Source organism: Jaculus jaculus, chromosome 6 (assembly GCF_020740685.1).
Source record: "Jaculus jaculus isolate mJacJac1 chromosome 6, mJacJac1.mat.Y.cur, whole genome shotgun sequence".
Classification (NCBI taxonomy): Eukaryota; Metazoa; Chordata; class Mammalia; order Rodentia; family Dipodidae; genus Jaculus; species Jaculus jaculus.
Genome location: NC_059107.1, coordinates 27,028,557 through 27,048,970, shown reverse-complemented (window position 1 = coordinate 27,048,970; position 20,414 = coordinate 27,028,557). Strand labels below are relative to the sequence as shown.

General features: G+C 41.5%; 1 protein-coding gene across 1 annotated transcript in view; it reads right to left on the bottom strand.

Annotated features, from left to right (window-relative positions):
* LOC101607464 (ran-binding protein 17) overlaps positions 1–20,414 on the bottom strand; it is a 161,550-nt gene that overhangs the window by 44,327 nt on the left and 96,809 nt on the right. The window contains exons 11-12 of the mRNA XM_045152176.1: positions 9,004–9,218; positions 5,907–6,045 (exon numbers count right to left, since the gene is read on the bottom strand). Of these exons, the coding sequence (XP_045008111.1) occupies positions 5,907–6,045; positions 9,004–9,218 (354 nt within the window). The remainder of the gene's footprint in view (positions 1–5,906; positions 6,046–9,003; positions 9,219–20,414) is intronic.

Sequence of the window (20,414 nt, the reverse complement as noted above, 5' to 3'; positions counted from 1 at the left end):
AAGAAGAAATATAAATGGTTGATAAATATTTTAAAAAGTGTTCAAGATCCTTAGCCATGAGAGAAATGCAAATTAAAACTACATTGAGATTCCATCTCACTCTATTCAGAATGGCATAAAAAATGAAACAAAATAAATGACAACAAATGCTGAAGACAGTGTAGGGTAACAGTGATCCTTATTCACTGTTTGTGGGAGTTCAAACTGATATGGCCTCTACTGAAAGTGATGCGGATGTTGCTCAAAAAAGCTAATAATCAAGTTACCGCATGACTCAGGTACACCGCTCATGGACGTATGCTGTAAAGGCATAACACTACTTCAAAGCTACCTGCTCAGCATTGTTTACTGTTGCTCCAGTCACAATAGCTAGGAAATGGAACCAGCCTAGACGCTCATAAACTGATGACTGGATAATGAAGATAAGGTCCAGATACACAGTGGAGTTTTATTCCGATATGAAGAAAACTGAAATCATTAAACTTATAGGAAAATGGGTGGAACTGGGGCTGGAGAGATGGCTTAGTGGTTAAGCGAATGCCTGTGAAGCCTAAGGACTATGGTTAGAGGCTCGATTCCCCAGGACCCACGTAAGCCAGATGCACAAGGTGATGCATGCATATGGAGTTCGTTTGCAGTGGCTGGAGGCCGGGTGCACCCATTCTCTATCTGTCTCTTTCTCTGTCACTCTCAAATAAATAAATAAAAATAAACAAACAAAAAAATGGATAGAATTGGAAAAGCTGAGTTACCTCCCTCTGCATGAGCTCTTCAAAACTAAGGAAATATGAATAAGCCATATAGAAAGCCACTACTATTTGGTAAGCCAATTAAAATACAGTTATTAAACATTTTATTTATTTGCAAGCAGAGAGATGAAAGAGAGAGAGAGAGAGAGAGAGAGAGAGAGAGAGAGAGAGAGAGAGGGGAGGAGAGAGAGAGAGAGAGAGGGAGGGACAGAGGGAGAGAGGGAGAGTGTATAGGCATATCAGGGCTTTTGCCACTGCAAACGATTCCAGATGCATGCACTACTTTGTGCATCTGGCTTATGAGGGTAATGGGGAATTGAACTTGGGTCATTAGGCTCTTTGCAGGCAAATGCCTTAACTGCTGAGCCATCTCTCCAGCCTTAAAATACAATTATTTATTTATTTATTTGTTTTTTTGAGGTAGGGTCTCACTCTAGCCCAGGCTGACCTGGAATTCACTATGGAGTCTCAGGGTTGTCTTGAACTCACAGCGATCCTCCTACCTCTACCTCCCAAGTGCTGGAATTAAAGGCATGTGCCACCACGCCTGGCTTAAAATACAATTTTTTAAAACAGTGTTTGGATGAAGTTTCCCTAGGTGAGTGTGTTAAAGCTGCTCTAGAGGCCACAGGTTATTCATTGTAAATCCCAGTGCCAGGGGTGAGCTGTCTCCCAATGACTTGTTGGTCAGGGGTCTACAGAGGTCTCTAAAACTTAGGCTATTGCCATTGCTCTTGGCTGCCTACCAGAACTAGAAAAGCAAGTCCCTATTATTAAAGGCACCAAATTAAAAAAAAAAAAGATTTTATTTTTATTTATTTATTAGAGACAGAGAGAGAGAAGGAGAGAGAGAATGGGCACACCAGGGCCTCTAGCCACGGCAAACAAATTCCAGACACATGCACCACTATGTGCATCTGGCTTATGTGGGACCTGGAGAATCAAACCTGGGTCCTTTGGCTTTGCAGCAAGTGCCTTAACTGCTAAGCCATCTCTCCAGCCCTAAAGGCACCCCATTTTGGTTGCAAGAGGTAGAGAAGCTAAGCTGAGAGTGAGCTGAACACTTCTTCCTTGCCTGTTAGCTTTCTTCATACAAAAAGGTGCTATGCAAGCTGCTAGGGCAGAAAACTCATCAATGTTTCACAGCTGATCCTGTATATTCCATTTCCATCAATTCCATGGATAAATATTGTAGAGAAAACCAACTGCCTTCTGTCTGGATTTGAGGCCCATTCCATAGAAGAGATTCTATGGCAAAAATCCTATGGCTAGGGACATAAACTCTAGTGGGGACCCACCTATTTTGGTTATGTTAAATGGGCAGCATGTCAGACTGTCTTCTAAATACTTATATTTGTTTCCATAAATAGCTAATGCTTCTTTTTGGCTTGTTTTTGTTTTTCTTCTGTGGTGCTAGGGATTGAAACTGGGGCCTTGTATATGCTAGGCAAGCACTCTACTGCTGAGCTATACTGCTAGCCCAACAAGTACTGCTTGAAGCCCCGGTCACAGATGTTCCACACAATGGGCAGTGCTTCATATGGTGACACACAACTCACAAAATTGCTGAGGATAAATGACTACTGGGTCCTCAGCCTCAAATAGGACATCTAAACCACCCTCTCCAAGACTCAGGGAAGCTCAGGAAAGAGATGGCAGAAAGGACATAAGAGCAAGATGGTGGGAAAGATGGCTGCAAAATGCTGTCTTCTGGATATGACATGGCTGCTGTCCTCATGAACTCATAGTGGTTGTGGTTTCTTGCACAAGATTGAGCCTGTCAACACGTCATCTTCGATGGGGAAGGGTGAGTGAGACCCCACAGCTCCCAGACTAGCTAATGGTTGCTGGGAAGGGGAGTCTGGCTAATCAGCCCATTCTACAGTCAGTAATCTTCCACCTATGATTGTGCAAGCACTCCTAACTTAAGTCCATGGTAACCAACAAAAGGCATGAAAGGAAGATGGGGAGTACTGGGAAGAAGAAGGGTAGCAGTGGTAGGGGAGAGGATGAGGAAGCAACCGGGGGAAATAAAATATACAAGTATGGAAATGTCAAAAATGGAAACAAATAAAGAAGACCTTCTGAAAGAAAACAGGAGAAATATTTATGGCCTTAGGCTAAACAAAGATTCATTAGAATGGAACTCTAAACATAAACTGTAACAAAAAGAATGGATTTCCTCCAAAATGAAAAATTTGCTATTATTATTAAGAAAATACCAAGACAAGTCACAGGATGAAATCTGTAAAACACATATTTGAAAAACGATCTGTATTTAGAACATAACAACTCTTATAACTCAGTAACAAAGTAAACAACCCATCTAAAATTATGTAAAATATTTGAAAAAACACCACACTAAAGAAATACATGTTATGCTTTGGTAAGAAAATGTCCCAAAAGGCTTATGTGTTGAGGGCATGGTTCCCTGCTGGTGGCTTTCCTGAGAGGTGACCAATCACAGGGTAGATGAGATTCATCTTGGGAAGTAGGCCTGGCTGGGAGAAGTATACATACATGTGTGCATCTGAAGGGGGTATCATGTCCCTAACTCCTTCCAGGTCATCAGGGGCTTCCTGCCAGGATGTTAGTGTCATTTCAGACTGGAAGTAGTGGCAGGTGGCAGGGAACCAAAAGACTATGAACTACAATCTCTGAAACTCTGGGCTAAAATATTAACTATTGTTTAAGTTGATTTCTCTCAGGTATTTCGATATAACAATGGAATGCTCATACAATACATGAATGGCTAATATGAAAATGGCCACAAAGGACTATTTATTAGTTATAGGACAAATAAAATCACAATGAGATTCCATTTTATATCCATTAAAATGGCTAAGATTATAAGACTCAATAAAGTATTACGAGCCTGTGAAGCAACAGGAACTTCTCTACACTGTGGGAACAGAATGCTATAGTCACGTTGGGAAGTTGTTAGTTTCTTAAAATATTAAAAATACAGGGCTGGAGAGACTGCTTAGTGAGTAAGGTGCTTGCCTACAAAGCCAAAGGACCCAGGTATGATTCCCTAGGACCCACATAAAGCCAGATGCACGCATTTGGAGTTCATTTGCAGTGCCTGGAGGCCATGGCATGCCCATTCTCTCTCCCTGTGTCTCTTTCTCTCTTTTAAATAAATAAATAAAACATTAACAAAAATATTAAAAACATAAAGAATACAATACAGAAAATTACTCAAGGGAAATAGAAAATTGTCATATAAAGATATGTACATGAATATTTGTAATGGCTATAATCAAAGCAGTCAAACAATAAAAATCATCCCAATGCCCATGAGTAAACGAATTGTGGAAATCCACACAACAGACTAGGACTTGACAACAGAAAGGAGCAACAAACTGATTTCTGCAACACCACTGAGGATTTTTCTTTTTTTTACACCGAAGACTCTTAAAGGCGTTGTGCTATATGAAAGCTAGACACGGGTAATTTCCTATTAGATAAGACTCTAGAAAGAGAAACATGGGCTAGAAAGATGACTCAGTGGTTAAAGACACTTGCTTTGCAAAGCCTGCCAGCCCTGGTTCACCAGTGGTTACTAGGGCTGGGGATAGGGAAAGAACTGATTTGAAGGGTACACATGAGAGCTTTCTGTAAGGATGAAAGTATTCTATCCAATGTTGTGATTCATCATTGTGTATATAATTGTTAGATCTCTCTGAATTGTTCACTTAAGAACACTGAATGTCTGAACTGAAAGCCTCTTCTGTGTAGAATAGCTGACAGCAAGATGGAAAAAGCTATGCCGCATGCAGCTCCATGACAGAGAGAGAAGTTTTCAGTGGAGATAAACATCAGTGGACACTGCAAGCCCTAAGCTGGGCCAGCCAGGCCAAATAAGCCCACGGGTGCAATAGTGGCATGTTTGTTATGGGGAAAACCAACTGCTCTCTAATTGAACTGGCAGCCTGCTCCATGGAAGGGAATACATGCCTGATACTAAAAAACTTATGGGGTTGGGGAAATGGCTTAGTGGTTACGGCACTTGCCTGCAAAGCCTAAGGACTCCAGTTCAATTCTCAGGACCCATGTAAGCCAGATGCACAAAGGGGCACATGCTTCTGGAGTTTGTTTGCAGTGCTGGAGGCCCTGATGTGCCCATACTCTCTCTCTCCCCCTCTCTCTTTCTCTGTCACTCGCAAATAAATAAATAAAAATAAACCAAAAAAATTAAAAAAAATCTTATGATGGGGGAGGTCATAAGCCCTAGGGGTGTAATGCCTGCTGGTGTCTGGATAAATGCATATATTATGCTCACCAAACTGCCCAGTAAGCACTTCCCCTAAAGTTCATACCCATATATTAATGCACTCTCACTTTTGGTTAGAGAAGCTTCTCTTTTCAGGTGGCAGTGACCTCTGGGATGACTCAAAAGGCAGCACAGTGCTGAGATGTGACAGTGGAGTGTGAAGCATTGAGACATCTCTATCACACCTTCCAAGGATCAGAGTCCATTGCAGAAGAAGTGGCAGAAAGAATATAAGAGCCAAAGGAGAGGCAGGACTGTTTACAATCACTCTTCCAGACACAAAATGGCCTGTATAACCTTGCAGGGTGTGACATTACCTATACAAGATCAACGTAACAAGAGGAAAAGATGGTGACATCAAAATAAGAGAGAATGATTGAGAGGAGGAGGAGAAGATATGATGGAGTAGAGTTGTGAAGGGGAAAGTAGGGGGAGGAAATTATCATGGTTTATTGTCTACAATTGTGGAAGTTGTCAATAATAAAAGAACAGTGAATATAGCTGGGTGTCACCGTGCATGCCTTTTATCCCAGCACTCAGGAGGATCAAATGAGTTTGAGGCTAGCCTGGAGCTACAGAGTAAGTTCCAGGTCAGTCTGGGCTAGAGTGAGACGCTAGCTTGAAAAAAAAAAAAAAAAAAAAGAATTGTGAACTTAATTGTTTCTAATTTATACCTCACCTCAATAAAACTGATATAAAAAAATATCAAAGTAGGAAAAATGTATTTTTCCTTTGGAAGTACTCCATATAAAACAGTCTTTCATTTTGGGGTCATAACATCTCTTTCTCCTTTACAGGACAGGATGAGAATCTCAGAGAGCACAATCATTGGAAATCAGAATCAAGGGTTTCCCAGGGGAAGGTGTTCTCTTGATCCTTACCAAGAGTGGTGAGTCCCTCTGAAATGGACGTGAGAACATACAGGAGCACAGGAGGCTCTAAGCTGCTGATGAAGGTCATATGGTCCTGGGTGAGACATTCCAGGAGTGGATAGTAAGACTGGCTCAGTTTCCGGTATTGCTACAACAGAGACATACTAAATGTCAAGCCACATGGAAGGAGACAGGGTACAGTACAGTGGAAATTAACATTTCAAGAACTGAACGCAATAAACTTATATAACCATGAGGTCAATTCATAAATAAAAAATAATTTGTGATTCCCAATTCAGCATTTAGAGGAATTCTCACAGGAATCTTTTGATCTCTGGAAACCTTAATTTGAGCTAGGTGTGATGGTACATGCCTTTAATCCCAGCACTCGGGAGGCAAAGATAGGAGGATTGCCGTGAGTTTGAGGCCACCCTAAAACTCCATAGAGAATTCCAGGTCAGTCTGGGCTAGAGTGAAACCTTACCTTGAAAGAAAAAAAAAAAAAAAAAACCAACAAAAAGAAACCTTAATTTGAAGCATTAGTATCGTATGTTATTTCAATTTTTTCCATTTACCTAACACTTGACTACAAATGAAGTCTTTGCAGTATGACATCGATAAGACTGTTTTCATTATTTGTCAGAACTGGAATATTCCAACAGTAACTATTGCTTAATATCTGCTAGGTATTTTTGTTTGTTTGTTTATTTTTGTGCTGCTGGGTATGATTTCCCACAAGCTAAACAAGTGCTCAGTCACGAAGCTACATTCCCAGTCCCTATTTAATTATTTTAACAGAAATTTGCTATTATAATGAGTTTTGACATCATAATCTGCTATAGTTATATAAGGCCAAATAATTACCACATTCTGTAGGCAAAAGATAAATCCAGGGCAAGAGAGATGGCTTAGTGGTTAAGGCACTTGCCTGTGAGGCCTAAGGACCTATGTTTGATTCTCTAGGCCCACATTAGCTAGATGCACAAAGTGATACAAGCAAAGGTTGCACATGTGCACTAGGGGCCACATACACCTGGAGTTCACCTGCAGAGGCCGGAGGCTCTGTTGTGCCAATTCTCTCTCTCTCATTAAAAAAAAAAGAAGTCTATGAGAAAGATACTTGACAAGTCTCAAATGTAACTCAAACAAATATCAGAGAAGCATAATACTTATAAAACAAATAAGCAAGAAAAAAATTATTATTATTTATTTTTAGTTTTCAAGGTAGGGTATCACTCTAGCTCAGGCTGACCTGGAATTCACTATGGAGTCTCAGGGTGGCCTCGAACTCACGGCAATCCTCCTACCTCTGCCTCCTAAGTGCTGGGATTACAGGTGTGCGCCACCATGCCCGGTTTACAAATTTATTTATTTATTTATTTACATTTTACTTATTTACAATGAGAGAGAGAAAAGAGTGGTAATGGGCATGCCAGAACCTCCTGCCACTACAAATGAACTCCAGACACATGTGCCACTTTGGGCAACTGGCTTTATATTGGAACTCAGGGCCATCAGGCTTTGCAGGCAAGCATCTTCAATAGCGGAGCCATCTCTCAAGCTCATAAACTACAGCAAATTTATTGAAGTGAGATTATGGCTACTGCTTTAAGAACCAGCTGTGGTACAGCCTCCTAATCCTCACTCCAGAGTCTTGAAACGCAAGGCTCTGGAGTGAGGCCTTTAAAAGGCATTTTTAATATATGCTAAATACAGAGTCTTATAAAGCCTACTATTTGATAAATGCTTGAATGTTTGCCTATTTAAATAAAGTGACAATAATTCATGGAGTGATCCCTGTTATCTTGGTGGACTTCAACAGCAGTGAAATTTCCTTTAATTAAGTGGCTATATATTTGTGAACGATTTAAGTTGCTACTTCGCAATTTCTACCATACAGTCTCAGAGCTTCCAATGAGCATTCCATTTTATCATAAAGAGGCACAACTCTGGCTTGAGAGATGTAGTGTGCGCTAGTCCAGTAGGTGTAGTGTCCACTAGTCCAGTAGGTATACTGTGTGCTAGTTCAGGAGGTGTAGTGTCCAGTAGTCCAGTAGGTGTACTGTGTGCTAGTCCAGGAGGTGTAGTGTCCACTAGTCCAGTGGAAGGTCCAGGAGTGTTTCTCACATAAAACCTCTCCAAATCATTCTTGTAATCTTGGGGTAGGAATGGGTAGGAAAGTCTGAACTAACATGAAGGAGAATTTGGCTGTTTTACCGAAGTAATTTCTACAAGCACATTGAGCACTCAATGGCTTCTATATAATCTGGCTGAGATGTTTTAAAGAAAGTATGATAATGAGACAGGCTGGTGAAGAAGCCTGGAAATTTGAATTTCCAGTAAGTTTCCCATATGTTTCTGCTGAGCTTTAAAACATGAGGGCTGCTGATATAAAGAAACCAGATGGCAGTGGGGCCTGGAGAACACAATGGTGACTGACTCCTGGTAAGGACTAGATGAGTGGCCATGTACATATCAACAGGTTGCTCATCTTTCAGCTTCAGACTGTCTATTGTACCACACATCCAATGGAAAGGAAGGATAGGCAGCAAGAGACTGAAAGGGTAACTGGGTGTGGTGGCACATGCCTTTAATTCCAGCACTCAGGAGGCAGAGGTAGAAGTATCACCGCGAGTTCGAGGCCACCCTGAGACTACACAGTGAATTCCAGGTCAGCTTGGGTTAGAGTGAGACCCTATCGCGAAAAACAAAAACAACAACAACAAAAGAAACTGAAAGAGTAGAATGAAAGGAAGGGAAAATCTTGCACACAATCTTGCATTTCATGCTTCAGGAAATACAGGTCTTTTTGAATTATGAATATAGTTGTAAGCAATTAGGTGAAATTACAAGTTTGTTTTTTCTCTATGAAGAACCTAGAGTACCTGGACAACCAACCTGTCAGAAGGTTTCCAACCTGCACATTTGATTTACATATAATATAGTCACTACCCTGGATTGTGAAGCTCAGAGCAGTGTGCTGTCTCGAAGCATGAACTGTTGTGGTGTTCCTCCGATCCCCCAGGCTTCCTCCAAACAGTTCTAGGCCTGTGGTGGAGTTACTTCACATTGCACACAAAGACCCCCATGGCGCAGGAATGCTTACTAGCAAGTCACTGTGGGACACTGACAGCAGCATTTTGACAAAGGCCTGGAGTACATTGTCAAAATGGTTGTCCCCATACAACTTGAAGACGCCAAAGCTGACATAATTTCCACATAAGGCAGATTTGAGAGCTGAATAGCAGATGGAGATGCCCTTGAGTTTCATTGGATAAATCTGATCTTTTGAGAGGCTCCCAAGAGACAGGATCTGATTACCTGTTTTAGGGTAAAAGCAGAAAGAGAAAGTGACATAAGAAGCTGTTATTCAAAGCAGTTATGGGGCACACACTAACATTTGCACTTCCATTTTATTGTCAAAACACAAACTCCCCTCCAGCATTATTCTCAAAACTGAACTATCCATTGTAACAAAATATGAATATATATATATACATATATATATATATATATGTATATATATATGACTCTTTACCTGGGAAGCCAAGGTGTCCAGAGAAAATTAAGCAAGGGTATTTGGGGGTGGGTTCTATATTTCATTTGGATGGTAATTATAATGGATATATATCTATACACACACATACATGTAATAATTATTTAGCTATATGTTTCAGATTTATTTATGTACTTCAATGTAAAAATTAAACTTTCAACAAAAACATTAAGCTACAGAAAAAGAAAACCCCAAGATGAAATTTTTCTAAATCCTATTTTCACCTTTTGTATATGAACTTGATCTTGAGTTACTTCACTTTTAGTACCCTAGGTGCAGGATTGGTTAATGACGTTAATGAGACACACGCAAATTCTTGACATAGGGCCAAATCTGACTGCTTTCACTGTTTAGGTGTTTCCCCAGATCTTGAGATGACTGGTTTAAAAACTACCTCAATTCCGTGCTGACCATTAAAAGACAAAGCAATGTTTATGTAATAACTTTAAGTGTTTCTGTAATACTCAGTATTCATAACCAACAATTTCTGCCTTTGAAACAATCTGAAGGCAGGGATCTGAAGTAGTATCTAGGAACACATTTTTTTACACATGGTTTCTTAGCTCTGGTTTTACCTGTCAAGTGAGCAACATTTCTAAAATTAAAGCTAAGTTTAATTTCTAAAGTTTAAAGGTATATTGTGCTTTGTTCTGTGTTATCTTCTTGTATGAGAAGAAGCTTCCCAGAACCCATCACGTTGCATGACTGTGGGCGGAGCTACGCGCCATGTGGAGGGTAGAAGTGAAGCTGTAGTATGAGGTGGTGTGGTGGTTTGATTCAGGTGTCCCCCATAAACTTAGGTGTTCTGAATGCTAGGTTCCCAGCTGATGGATATTTGGGAATTAATGCCTCCTGGAGGGAGTGTATTGTTGGGGGTGGGCTTATGGGTATTAAAGCCAGTTTCCCCATGCCAGTGTTTGGCACACCCTCCTGTTGCTGTGTTCCACCTTATGTTGGCCAGGGTGTGATGTCCACCCTCTGCTCATGCCATCGTTTCCCCCTGCCATCGTGAAGCTTCCCCTCGAGCCTGTAAGCCAAAATAAAACTCTTTTTCCCAGAAGCTGCTCTTGGTTAGGTGATTTCTACCAGCAATGCGAACCGGACTGCAACAGGTGGTAAGAGCTACGGTGGAGAAATGCCACATCTTGGCTTTTCCTTGTCCTCCGCTGTTTTGTATCTGGTGCTCCTGGATCTGCTGATTAAGGAGCGCAAGCCTGCCACCAAGCACTGGACAGCGAACTTCCACAAGCAGGGAGGCAGAGGCAACAGCTGTTAATGGCCACAGACTCCCACTCACCATCTTTTCTGGATGCCTCTTCAGCAGCATGATGTGCTTAACATCTATATTTCCTTGACACCATTCATGACATTATTTTGGAAGGGTTGACCAGTGAATTATTTTTTCCCCTGAAATCTTCAACTCTCTCCTTTGGGCCCATTTCTCCATTTGTACCCAAGATTGTACAAGGTCTAATATCTAACAAATTTCTGCTCTGAGTAGTTCATTCGGGTCAGGCAAACAGATCTGTAAATGACTAATTCCATAAAATGTGACCAATACTCTCAGAGAGGTGTGTAAAGACGTTATGGGAATAGAAGTGACTACTTTTGCTCAGAGAATGGTAGGGAAAGAATTCACAAGAGCAATGAAGTTTCCTGGGTGGCTTTGGAGGGCAGTATATTCTGGTTAGATATGGTACAAAGGCGTCAGAATCTAAGAAAGTAGGGTACTGCAAGAGAGGATAGTTTTAACTCTATCTTTCTGTCTTTGCTTCAAAATCCATTTAGCCTAAGGCCAGTCTTAAAGAAAAGCAGTACAGATAGATGCTGAAAAGAGGTAAGGGGACTCTGGAAGGAAGAAGGTGGTGGTCCACACATTTTGTGTTTGCTGGAGAGACCAGAGACAAAGGAAAAACAAACAAACAAACAAAAAAACCGTAGGGTCTGTTTTATGCTGATAGCCTTACAATAGCAGAGTGATGAATATATCCAAATAGAGAGCCTTCATTTCATTCAAGTGTCCCAGCATCCTATGGTGGCCATTAAAGACTACGGCCAAGTCATCATTAAAATTTTTTTTGTTTATTTGTATTTATTTGAGAGCAATGGACAGAGAAAGAGGCAGATAGAATGGGCGCGGTTAGGGTCTCCAGACACGTGTGCTCCCTTGTGCATCTGGCTAACATGGGTCTTGGGGAATCGAGCCTCAAACTGGGGTCCTTAGGCTTCACAAGCAAGCACTTAACTGCTAAGCCATCTCTCCAGCCCCAAGCCATCATTTTAAAATTTCAATTGAGCCTATTTGGTACCTACTACTCAACAATATTTTCTGAAATTTGAGACCCTAACTTCAAAAGGCATACAATCTACAAGTTAATCTCACATTACTGTCAGCAGACCCCTCCCTAGATAAAATTTCCTTCTTTCCCTGCACTCCCCTCCTGAGAGGAGAGCCGTGCTGCCCCGCCTCACGGCTAGGAGATAACGGCTCTGGCAGGCTGGCAGCCACCAGTGCCAGCAACAGCTGCTTCTCTGGTATTGCTGCAGTGGCGTCAAATCAGACAAGGCTGTCCTTAATGAAGGTAAGCAATTCTCAAAGGCTAGAACCAAACAAAAATCCCTGTTTCCCATTGGGTACTGCAGCAGTAACTGGAGGTAGGGAGCCCTCTTCCTTACCATTGGACTTGGGTAAGAGGGATTTCAAAACTGTATTAGACCCAGGGGTAAAAATGCCATGAACTGAATGGCTAACCAAGCCAAATCCAAGAATGGGGTAATGGGGCACAAGCACTCGGACGGCAGCCATGCTTGTCGCGATGCCAGCAGCAGTCCAGCACAAGCACTTGGAAATGCCCTTCGTACTCTTGTGCACACTGTAGCCACCCAAGAAATCTCATGAGGCAACAAGGGAGCGGCAGGCTGTCTTAACAAGGTTTTCCCGACGGCCAGCTCACATCTCTCCTGTGACATCTCCTCTGTCCTTTACGGAAGAGGCTTTGTGTTTTGGCTGCTGTTAGCATCCAGAACTCAGAAGCACCTTCTAGGCAACTCTCAAATGCAGGTTCACAGAGGAATCTCTGTCAGGCAGAATCTCTTCTGTGCCTATGAGATTGACTCTCAGGTGTATTTCTTTTTCTTAAATTCTTCTCCAAGACTCCATCTCTTCTGTGTGTGACTGACTGCAAAAGATCCTTCTTTCTAGAAGAGATGTCCAAAGGGGAATGATGGTCTTATTTCACAGGCCTCAGCAGAAGTCTAGTAATGAGGTCACATTTCTGTTTTAAATTTTACTTCTTTGTGCACATGCATGTATGAATGTGCGTGTGCGTGTGTGTGGGGGCGCGGGTAGGTCAGAGGGCAAGCTTGAGATGTCTATGCTCCTGTGACGCAGGGTGTCTTCCCAGGGCAAACTAGTCTGGCTCTGCCTCCTACTGTCACCGGTGCCCTGAGATCAAAGGTGCATGTACTACTACTGTGTGACCCAGCTTTTCATGCGTACTGGGAAACTGAACCCAGGCTGGCAACTTTTGCAGAAAAGTGTCTTTGGTCACTAAGCCATCTCCCCAGGTCTAAGACAATATTCTCATTTAAGATAAATAACAACACATAGGCAAGAATTCACAATATGGACTTTTGATTCATACTGACCTGATTGGGATCCTAGCTCTTTCCTTAGTGCATGGGCCTTTGAGCACTTTACTAATCTCGGTAAGTCACTGTCTCCTTATCTACAAACTGAAGATAATATACACAGCTCACGAGGCCCTTATGTGGAGGTATCATATATAAAGTGCTTACCCACAGACACTGGCACAGTGCCCAATAAACACAGAGCATAACACTATACAGCATTGGGAGTTAAGTTTTCTCTAGTCTAATAGCCTGCGTCTAAACTTAGAGGGACTGCAGCCTGTTAGGAGATGAAGCTCAGGCTTTATGATATGGAAAAACTTCACTCCCCTTTATCCTCTTTCATTTACTTAATTCACAGCAAGGCCAATGCTGTATCACTGCTCTTCCCTCTAGTCCTTCAGCACAGAGTTAACTGGAAGGGGGTGCAGTTTGGCTCACATCACACCAGTTCTCTATTTCTCAGAAGATTACTTAGAAAAAAGGTGGAAGGGATAAGACGAACCATAATATCAACTTGTACCAGTTTGAGTATCGTTGCTTCCTGGCTGATAAGGCAATCCATTATATGGACTTTAACCTCTTTAATCTTTGAACATTTGCAGCACATTTGATGAGCTGATAGCTCTCTAGGTTGACCGCCTTCACTTATTATCAGAATAGTTATGGAAGAGAGCTGCTAATATTTCCACACTGCAAGTCACTCAGCCCACTCTTATGGCTGCAAACCAGACAAGGCCTCTAGACAAAAACGGCCTGGCACTCTCATAAATAAATAATTAATCAATTAAAAAAGCAGTTATACTGAGCTGGAGAGATGGCTTAGCAGTTAAGGTGCTTCCCTGCAAAGCCTAAGGACCCAGGTTCAATTCTCCAGAACCCACGTAAACCAGATGAACATGGTGGCACATGTGTCTGGAGTTCATTTGCAGTGGCTAGAGGTCCTGGGGTGGCCCCCCTCGCTAATAAACAAATGAAAAGTTTTTTTTTTTTTTTAATGGCTTGAGATGGAATTAATGGAAGGGAACACTGGACATAGTAGCACTTGATTGTAATCCAGGCACTTGGCAAGCTGACACAGGAGGATTTTAAGTTTCAGGCCAGCCTAGGCTCATGGAGAGACCCTTTCTCAAACTAACAAAACTGAGTTGCTTGTGCTAGCCCTTCCAAAAGTAACTAAAACCGGTATGTTATGGAGAAATGGTTTTTATGCACTGTTACCTGACACTAACTGAATGTGTTCTAACCTTGGTTACTACTTGTCTTCTGTTTATGTTATTTGTTTCAGACATGGTTCTATTTCCAAGACTGATGTACTAAAACAGACTGGAGAAATATAACCAACCTGGGAAGAAGAAAGATACTCTGAAGTGTTACTTGTGTTCTTACTAAGACCATATGTATACTCAGGGATTGAAAATGGTTCAATGGTTAAAGGTATTTGCTTGCAAACCCTGCTAGCCTGGGTTCACTTCCCAAGCCACCCAAATAAGCAGGATACATAAAGCAGTGTAGGCATTTGGCATTTACTTTCAGTGGATAGAACTCGTCTCTCTCTCTCTCTCTCTCACATACATACCACAAACCAAAAATACAAGAATTTAAAAATATGAGATTTCTACATGTACATGGGTTTCTAATGAAACTAAAGACAGAATTACCATAGCCTCCAGCAATTCCTGTGTCAGGAATCTATCCAAGGGAGACAGCATCATCACCTCCCAGAGAAGGCATGCATCCATGTTCACTGCAGCATTACTTACAGTCAAAATATGGAAACAACCCAAGTATCTATTGATGGACAAATGCATACAAGAACAGCAGTGCACATATAAAATGGAATGTTCTGGCCTGAAAACTAGATCTTGCCTTTTGCTATAACTTGGATGAGTCTGGAGGACATTATGCTAAGTGAAATAACTCAAGATCTGTGCGAGTGTGGAACAGTAATATTCATTTAAAATAGACAGAAATAGAGAAGAACAGTGGTTACCAGGGACAGAAGGGAAAGGGAAAGAAATGGAGAGAGGCAGGATAAACAGGATTATCTAGAATAAAATTAACTGTATTTGCAATTCATGCTAAATGAGTAGATCTTATCTAGTCTAAAGACATAACACAAAAGGTAAGTAAAGGAGATGTTTAAGCTAATATGTTAATTTGTATAACTGTAGAAATGTTTTTACTCTCTGTACCTATCCCAAAAAGTTGTCATTCCTACCTCTGACTCAGACTTGACTTTGTAATTCCAGGCCCCTCCATCTCACTGTGTTTGCTTTTGTCTCTGACTGTTATGGAATCCTGGCAGTGTCCTTGCCAGTTTGTATTTTATGAGCAATGTGAAAACTATTCTCTACCTTAAATGCCCTTTAAAACTTTGGCCCTATTCTTACTCTTTCAAGAAACACTGCCTTCTTGCGGGGCATGGCGGCGCACGCCTTCAATCCTACCACGTGGGAAGCAGGGGTAGGAGGATTGCCTTGAGTTTGAGGCTACCCTGAGACTACAGAGTGAATTCCAGGTCAGCCTGAGCTAGAGTGAGACCTCTACCTTAAAAAAACCAAAAAAAAAAAAAAAAAAAAAAAAAGAAAAAGAAACGCTGCCTTCGCTGACCCCTCATTTTGAATCCAAATCTGTCCTGAGCTTCGCAGCACTCTGCACTCCCAGCTCACCACGGAGCCCGTACTCAGCAGGTCTTCACCCACAGCCTGCACTGCCGACTGCACTCAGGCTTCTCAGGGGCGGATTCAGGGAGCTGCTTCTTCTGCACACCTTATTTATCTTTCCACCCAGTCTAACTCTCCCACTATCAGGGACACAGTCAGCGCTCAATCAATGTCAGCTGCATGGATGAGGGAACTCACTAGCAAAGGTTTAGTCTAACGCTAGTAGTTTCCTAGATTCACAACACAGCGCTTCTCAAGGCTTTTCGTCTGTAAGAAGCTGATCCTGTTTTAAGATCCCTAAGGTGCTATCATGCTATTGTAGCCGCAGACTTTGGGACACTTCATGGTTTGTACCTTCTGTTCCTTGATAATTTGTTTTCAACAACTGTTCTTTCCTGATGACATTTTATGCAGTTTATGGCATTTAAAACTAATGTAGTCTTCACTAATTTCCTTATAATATTTTACATGGAACTATATAACCAACCTTCCATTCTTCCACTTCTAATGATATATACCAGTAACTTTCATGGTCTTTAAGAAACATTTTTCTCAACAAGTGACACCTTATACAAGCAGACCTAGCATAACAATGGAGCTGATGTTGGTGATCAAGGGGTGGCAGGGTCACCTCCTTCTTGTTCTGGAGGGGACCCCGTCACAGATCCTTTAGGGTTCTTCAAGCCTAGGAAACAAACCACTGGCCTGTTGTTATGTGGGTCACAAATAGTAGCAATGTCTTGTGTAGAACTTTATAAACTCAATTTATGCACGTTAAATTATGCTTCCAATATACTTGGAGTATATGCTACTTAAAAGATTATAGTATGGTGAATAATTGTGGTTTATTCTATCCATTTATTTTCTATTTTTAGTTTTGGTTTGTTTTTTTTTTTTTGGTTTTTCAAGGTAGGGTCTCACTCTGGCTCAGGCTGACCTGGAATTCACCATGTAGTCTCAGGGTGGCCTCAAACTCTCGGTGATCCTCCTACCTCTGCCTCCCGAGTGCTGGGATTAAAGGCGTGCACCACCACACCTGGCTAGTTTTGGTTTTTTGAGGTAGGGTTTCACTCTAGCTCAGGCTGACATGGAATTCACTATGTAGTCTCAGGGTGGCCTCGAACTCACGGCGATCCTCGTACCTCTGTTTCCTGAGTGCTGGGATTAAAGGCGTGTGCCACCCTGCCTGGCTTTATTAAATCAGTTACCTAAGAAAGGAATAAAAGCAGTTCCATTTTGGCCAGTCTCTCAGAAATGGTTACTATCTGTCCCCTGTGCTCTTCAGCCAACAGACATCACTGAAGACACCAGTGTCCAGCAGCAAAGAGGAGGAAAGATTCCAAAGACAGAAGCTGAGCATAAGGAACTGAGAAGATTTCCAAAGTAATAACATTTATTACAGTGCATGCAACATTTTAACCAAAAACTTAAAGAAAGAAATTTCTTTTATTAAGTTGCTCAGGCTGAGCACATCATTGCACTAAGTTTTGAAATACATGTGCTTGAAGCAATTTAAAACTCATTAGAAAGAATAGGCTTGGGCTAGTAGAAAATGTGGTAAAATTTAATCCTCATCCGAATGTTACCTGGGCTGTACAAACAGGAAATTGTTTTGTGCTACTGTGGCTAACCTCATTGCTGACCCTGAGCTGTAACGGCAAGAGCAGCTGAGAGCTGAGGCGAAATTAAAAACTTACATCAAAGTATATCACGACAGAATGTAGGTAAATAAAATAGCCTAGCAAAAGGGTTACTTTTCTGCCCATCTCAAAACAGTGAGGTGGAAGCATGTTACGAAATGTAAAATACACACCACGTATATTAGGCGATGAGTCTTCCTCCCCTGAGCCCCAGTCACTGACTACCCAAACACTGCCCAAGAGAGGTGTGCACAGAGGACAACCAGGGAGGATAGAGACAAAGGATCATGGAACAATCCGGTCATCCCACTCCTTGGGTTTCCCCTTCCTTCACCTTGGCTAACCAAAGAAATAAATAATTCTGGTTTTGTGGATCCTCCCAGTTATTCTCTTTAATCTTTCAGACTCCTAGACAACAATGACCTCATCTTCCTCCAGTGAGCATGCCGGACTCTCCAGAGGAGAAGCATGGTCATAAGACATTACAGAAGAAGGCTGACGGAGGAGGAGGAGGAACAGTTTTCTATTATTCTATGTAAAGTATGTGTGTCAAAGCCACGGGTAACAAGGTTGAAGGATATTTTGCCACGGAACCTTTGGTTTTCCTCTAATTTTAGGATAAGACTCATAAACTTTAAGGACTAGTGCTAATGATAAACTTCAAAGGTACCATCTTCCTATGGTAACCCTCAAGAGGCAATAAATACTATTATCCAAGATCAATCTGACTTCCAATGAACTTGCTATGTCATATCTGGAAAGTGTCTTAATCTTGGACTGAATCAATTTCAAGTTCTTGGCAGTTACAGTAACCACAAAAGCTGACTGGTTTGAAGACTTTCTAAACATGAACACACTAAATCCTCACAGCCATCTTCTAAGGTATGTATTATTGTCCCTGTTTAACAGTGAACAAGGGATGCTTAAGTAGCTTAACCATGGCCACATGACTAGTGAGTGTTAGATAATAACTCCTTTCTTGAGGATTCAACAGGGGAATGTATGATAAATGATCTAATATAGAGCAAACACATAATAGTTGATTAAAAAAGAGAAGCCAGTATGATCCTAGTCTAATCTCCTAGAATTCTGATTAAGCAAATGCCTTGTTGCTTTTCTTCTCAAGGATGCTTGATGCTAGGCATGTTGGTACACACCTGTAGTCCCGGTACTTGGAAAGTGGAGGCAGGAAGACCAGGAAGTCAAGACTGTATATAGTGAGTTTGAGAACAGCCAGGGTTATATGAGACCCTGTTTGAAAAAAACTGAAAAACTGACTAAGCAAAATGCTTTGAAGGTTTCCCCTCTTTCCCTTCCTTCTTTCCTCCAATGCAACCCTCATACAGTTCTCTTTTCAACCTCTGCAGGTACACCTTCATCTAGGTCAGAAAATTGGATAGGGCTGGTCATGTTGGCACATACCTTTAATCCCAGCACTCAGGAGGCAGAAGTAGGAAGATCGCCATGAGTTCGAGGCCACCCCGGGACTACATAGTGAATTCCAGGTTAGCTTGGCTAGAGTGAGACCTTACCTCAAAAAATCAAAAAAAAGAAAAAAAAAAAGAAAAAAAAAAAAAAGAAAATTGAATAGGAAACTGGATAGGAAGTTTTGAACCCCCCATTTTGCCATTGTTCTATGAGATTCCCTTTGGTGTCCCTTGCCAGACATGCATTCTGTCCTAGAGAGCCACAGCATGCAGAGGAAGAGAGGGGCAACTAGTCTTTACATGGCAATAGTGAACATGTCCTGAAGAAAAAATACACAAAATAATGATCCAGAAAGGTTCAGCTAGCTCTGGTAATAGGAAACGAACATTGTACAGCTGAAGCTCTGGTGATTACTAAGTGATTCCTGTATATGTATACTTCAAAATGATTTTCATCACTTCCTTTAAAAAGCTAGGAAAGGGGCTGGAGAGGCAGGCTTGGATCAAGGAGAGGCGGATCCAGTGTGAGCCTGTCCCATGTTCCCCACCACTCAGGCCTTTTAGGAAGCGTAACTCAATGAACCCTTTAGTCCTAATGAGGCAGGCGGAGTAGTGGGTATTGATTATTCCTAATTTGATACATGAAAAAACCATGCCCAACAGGGCATGATCTCTTAATTGAACAATGTAAGTTGTAAGTGTTGGTATTAGTATTGTTACTCAGATAATTTAATCTCCCCAAACTGAGATTTAATAAATACACTACTTTGCAAGAAGGTCCAACCATATATCTTGGTTTAAGACATTTGAAAGCAGTCAGCTATGTGCTCAAAGTAAGGCAAACTACACTTAGAGACTATATTTAGAAAGGGTTCATTTTTGCCTCTAGGAGGCCAAGCGTTTTTACTTTAAGTGATTTTAATGGATCTATTTTCAAACAAATGCAAAAGTTGTAGCAATGTAGTTTTGTGCAAATGAAGAGTGCAAGTTTACTGTCTTAAATAGGTAATTTCTATAGCTTCTACATATCTACAGACTCAAACTCACAAATCAAACATTTAAAAGCGAGTATTTTTAATGCAGGCCTGCAATGTATACAAATCAGAATATGTTTTGAATTAAAGTGGAAACAAGTTAAGAAATCTATTTTTTTGTCCTTTCAAGTATGCTTTTAATTTTTGAAAAGTAGTATGTTTTCAATGGTTGTACACATATATACCTCACACATACATGCATGTATACAGAGCTAAAATTAAATGAAGAGGCTTCACCATATTTGTGAAATCTACTCCTAGCAACTCAGCAGAAGTATGAGGCTCACTGACAACTTCTGAGACCCAGAGTGCCTTCGAGCCGGTACAGATGCGGGCAGCGGGAACACAAGGCAGCAGCATCTCCCGGAGCCCTGCACTGCACTGCGCCCAGCTCACGGCTGAGGATCAGCCAGCACGTGCAAACCAGACACAGAGGATTCCCATGCTTCTCCTCCCCACTCCCGGCCTATACTAAGGTCTCAGACAGTAAAGAATTTCACTGATGAAGCTGTCAGAGCTGGCAAGTGTTAGGGGTTTACAGTAGTCCTTAGTCTAAACACATCA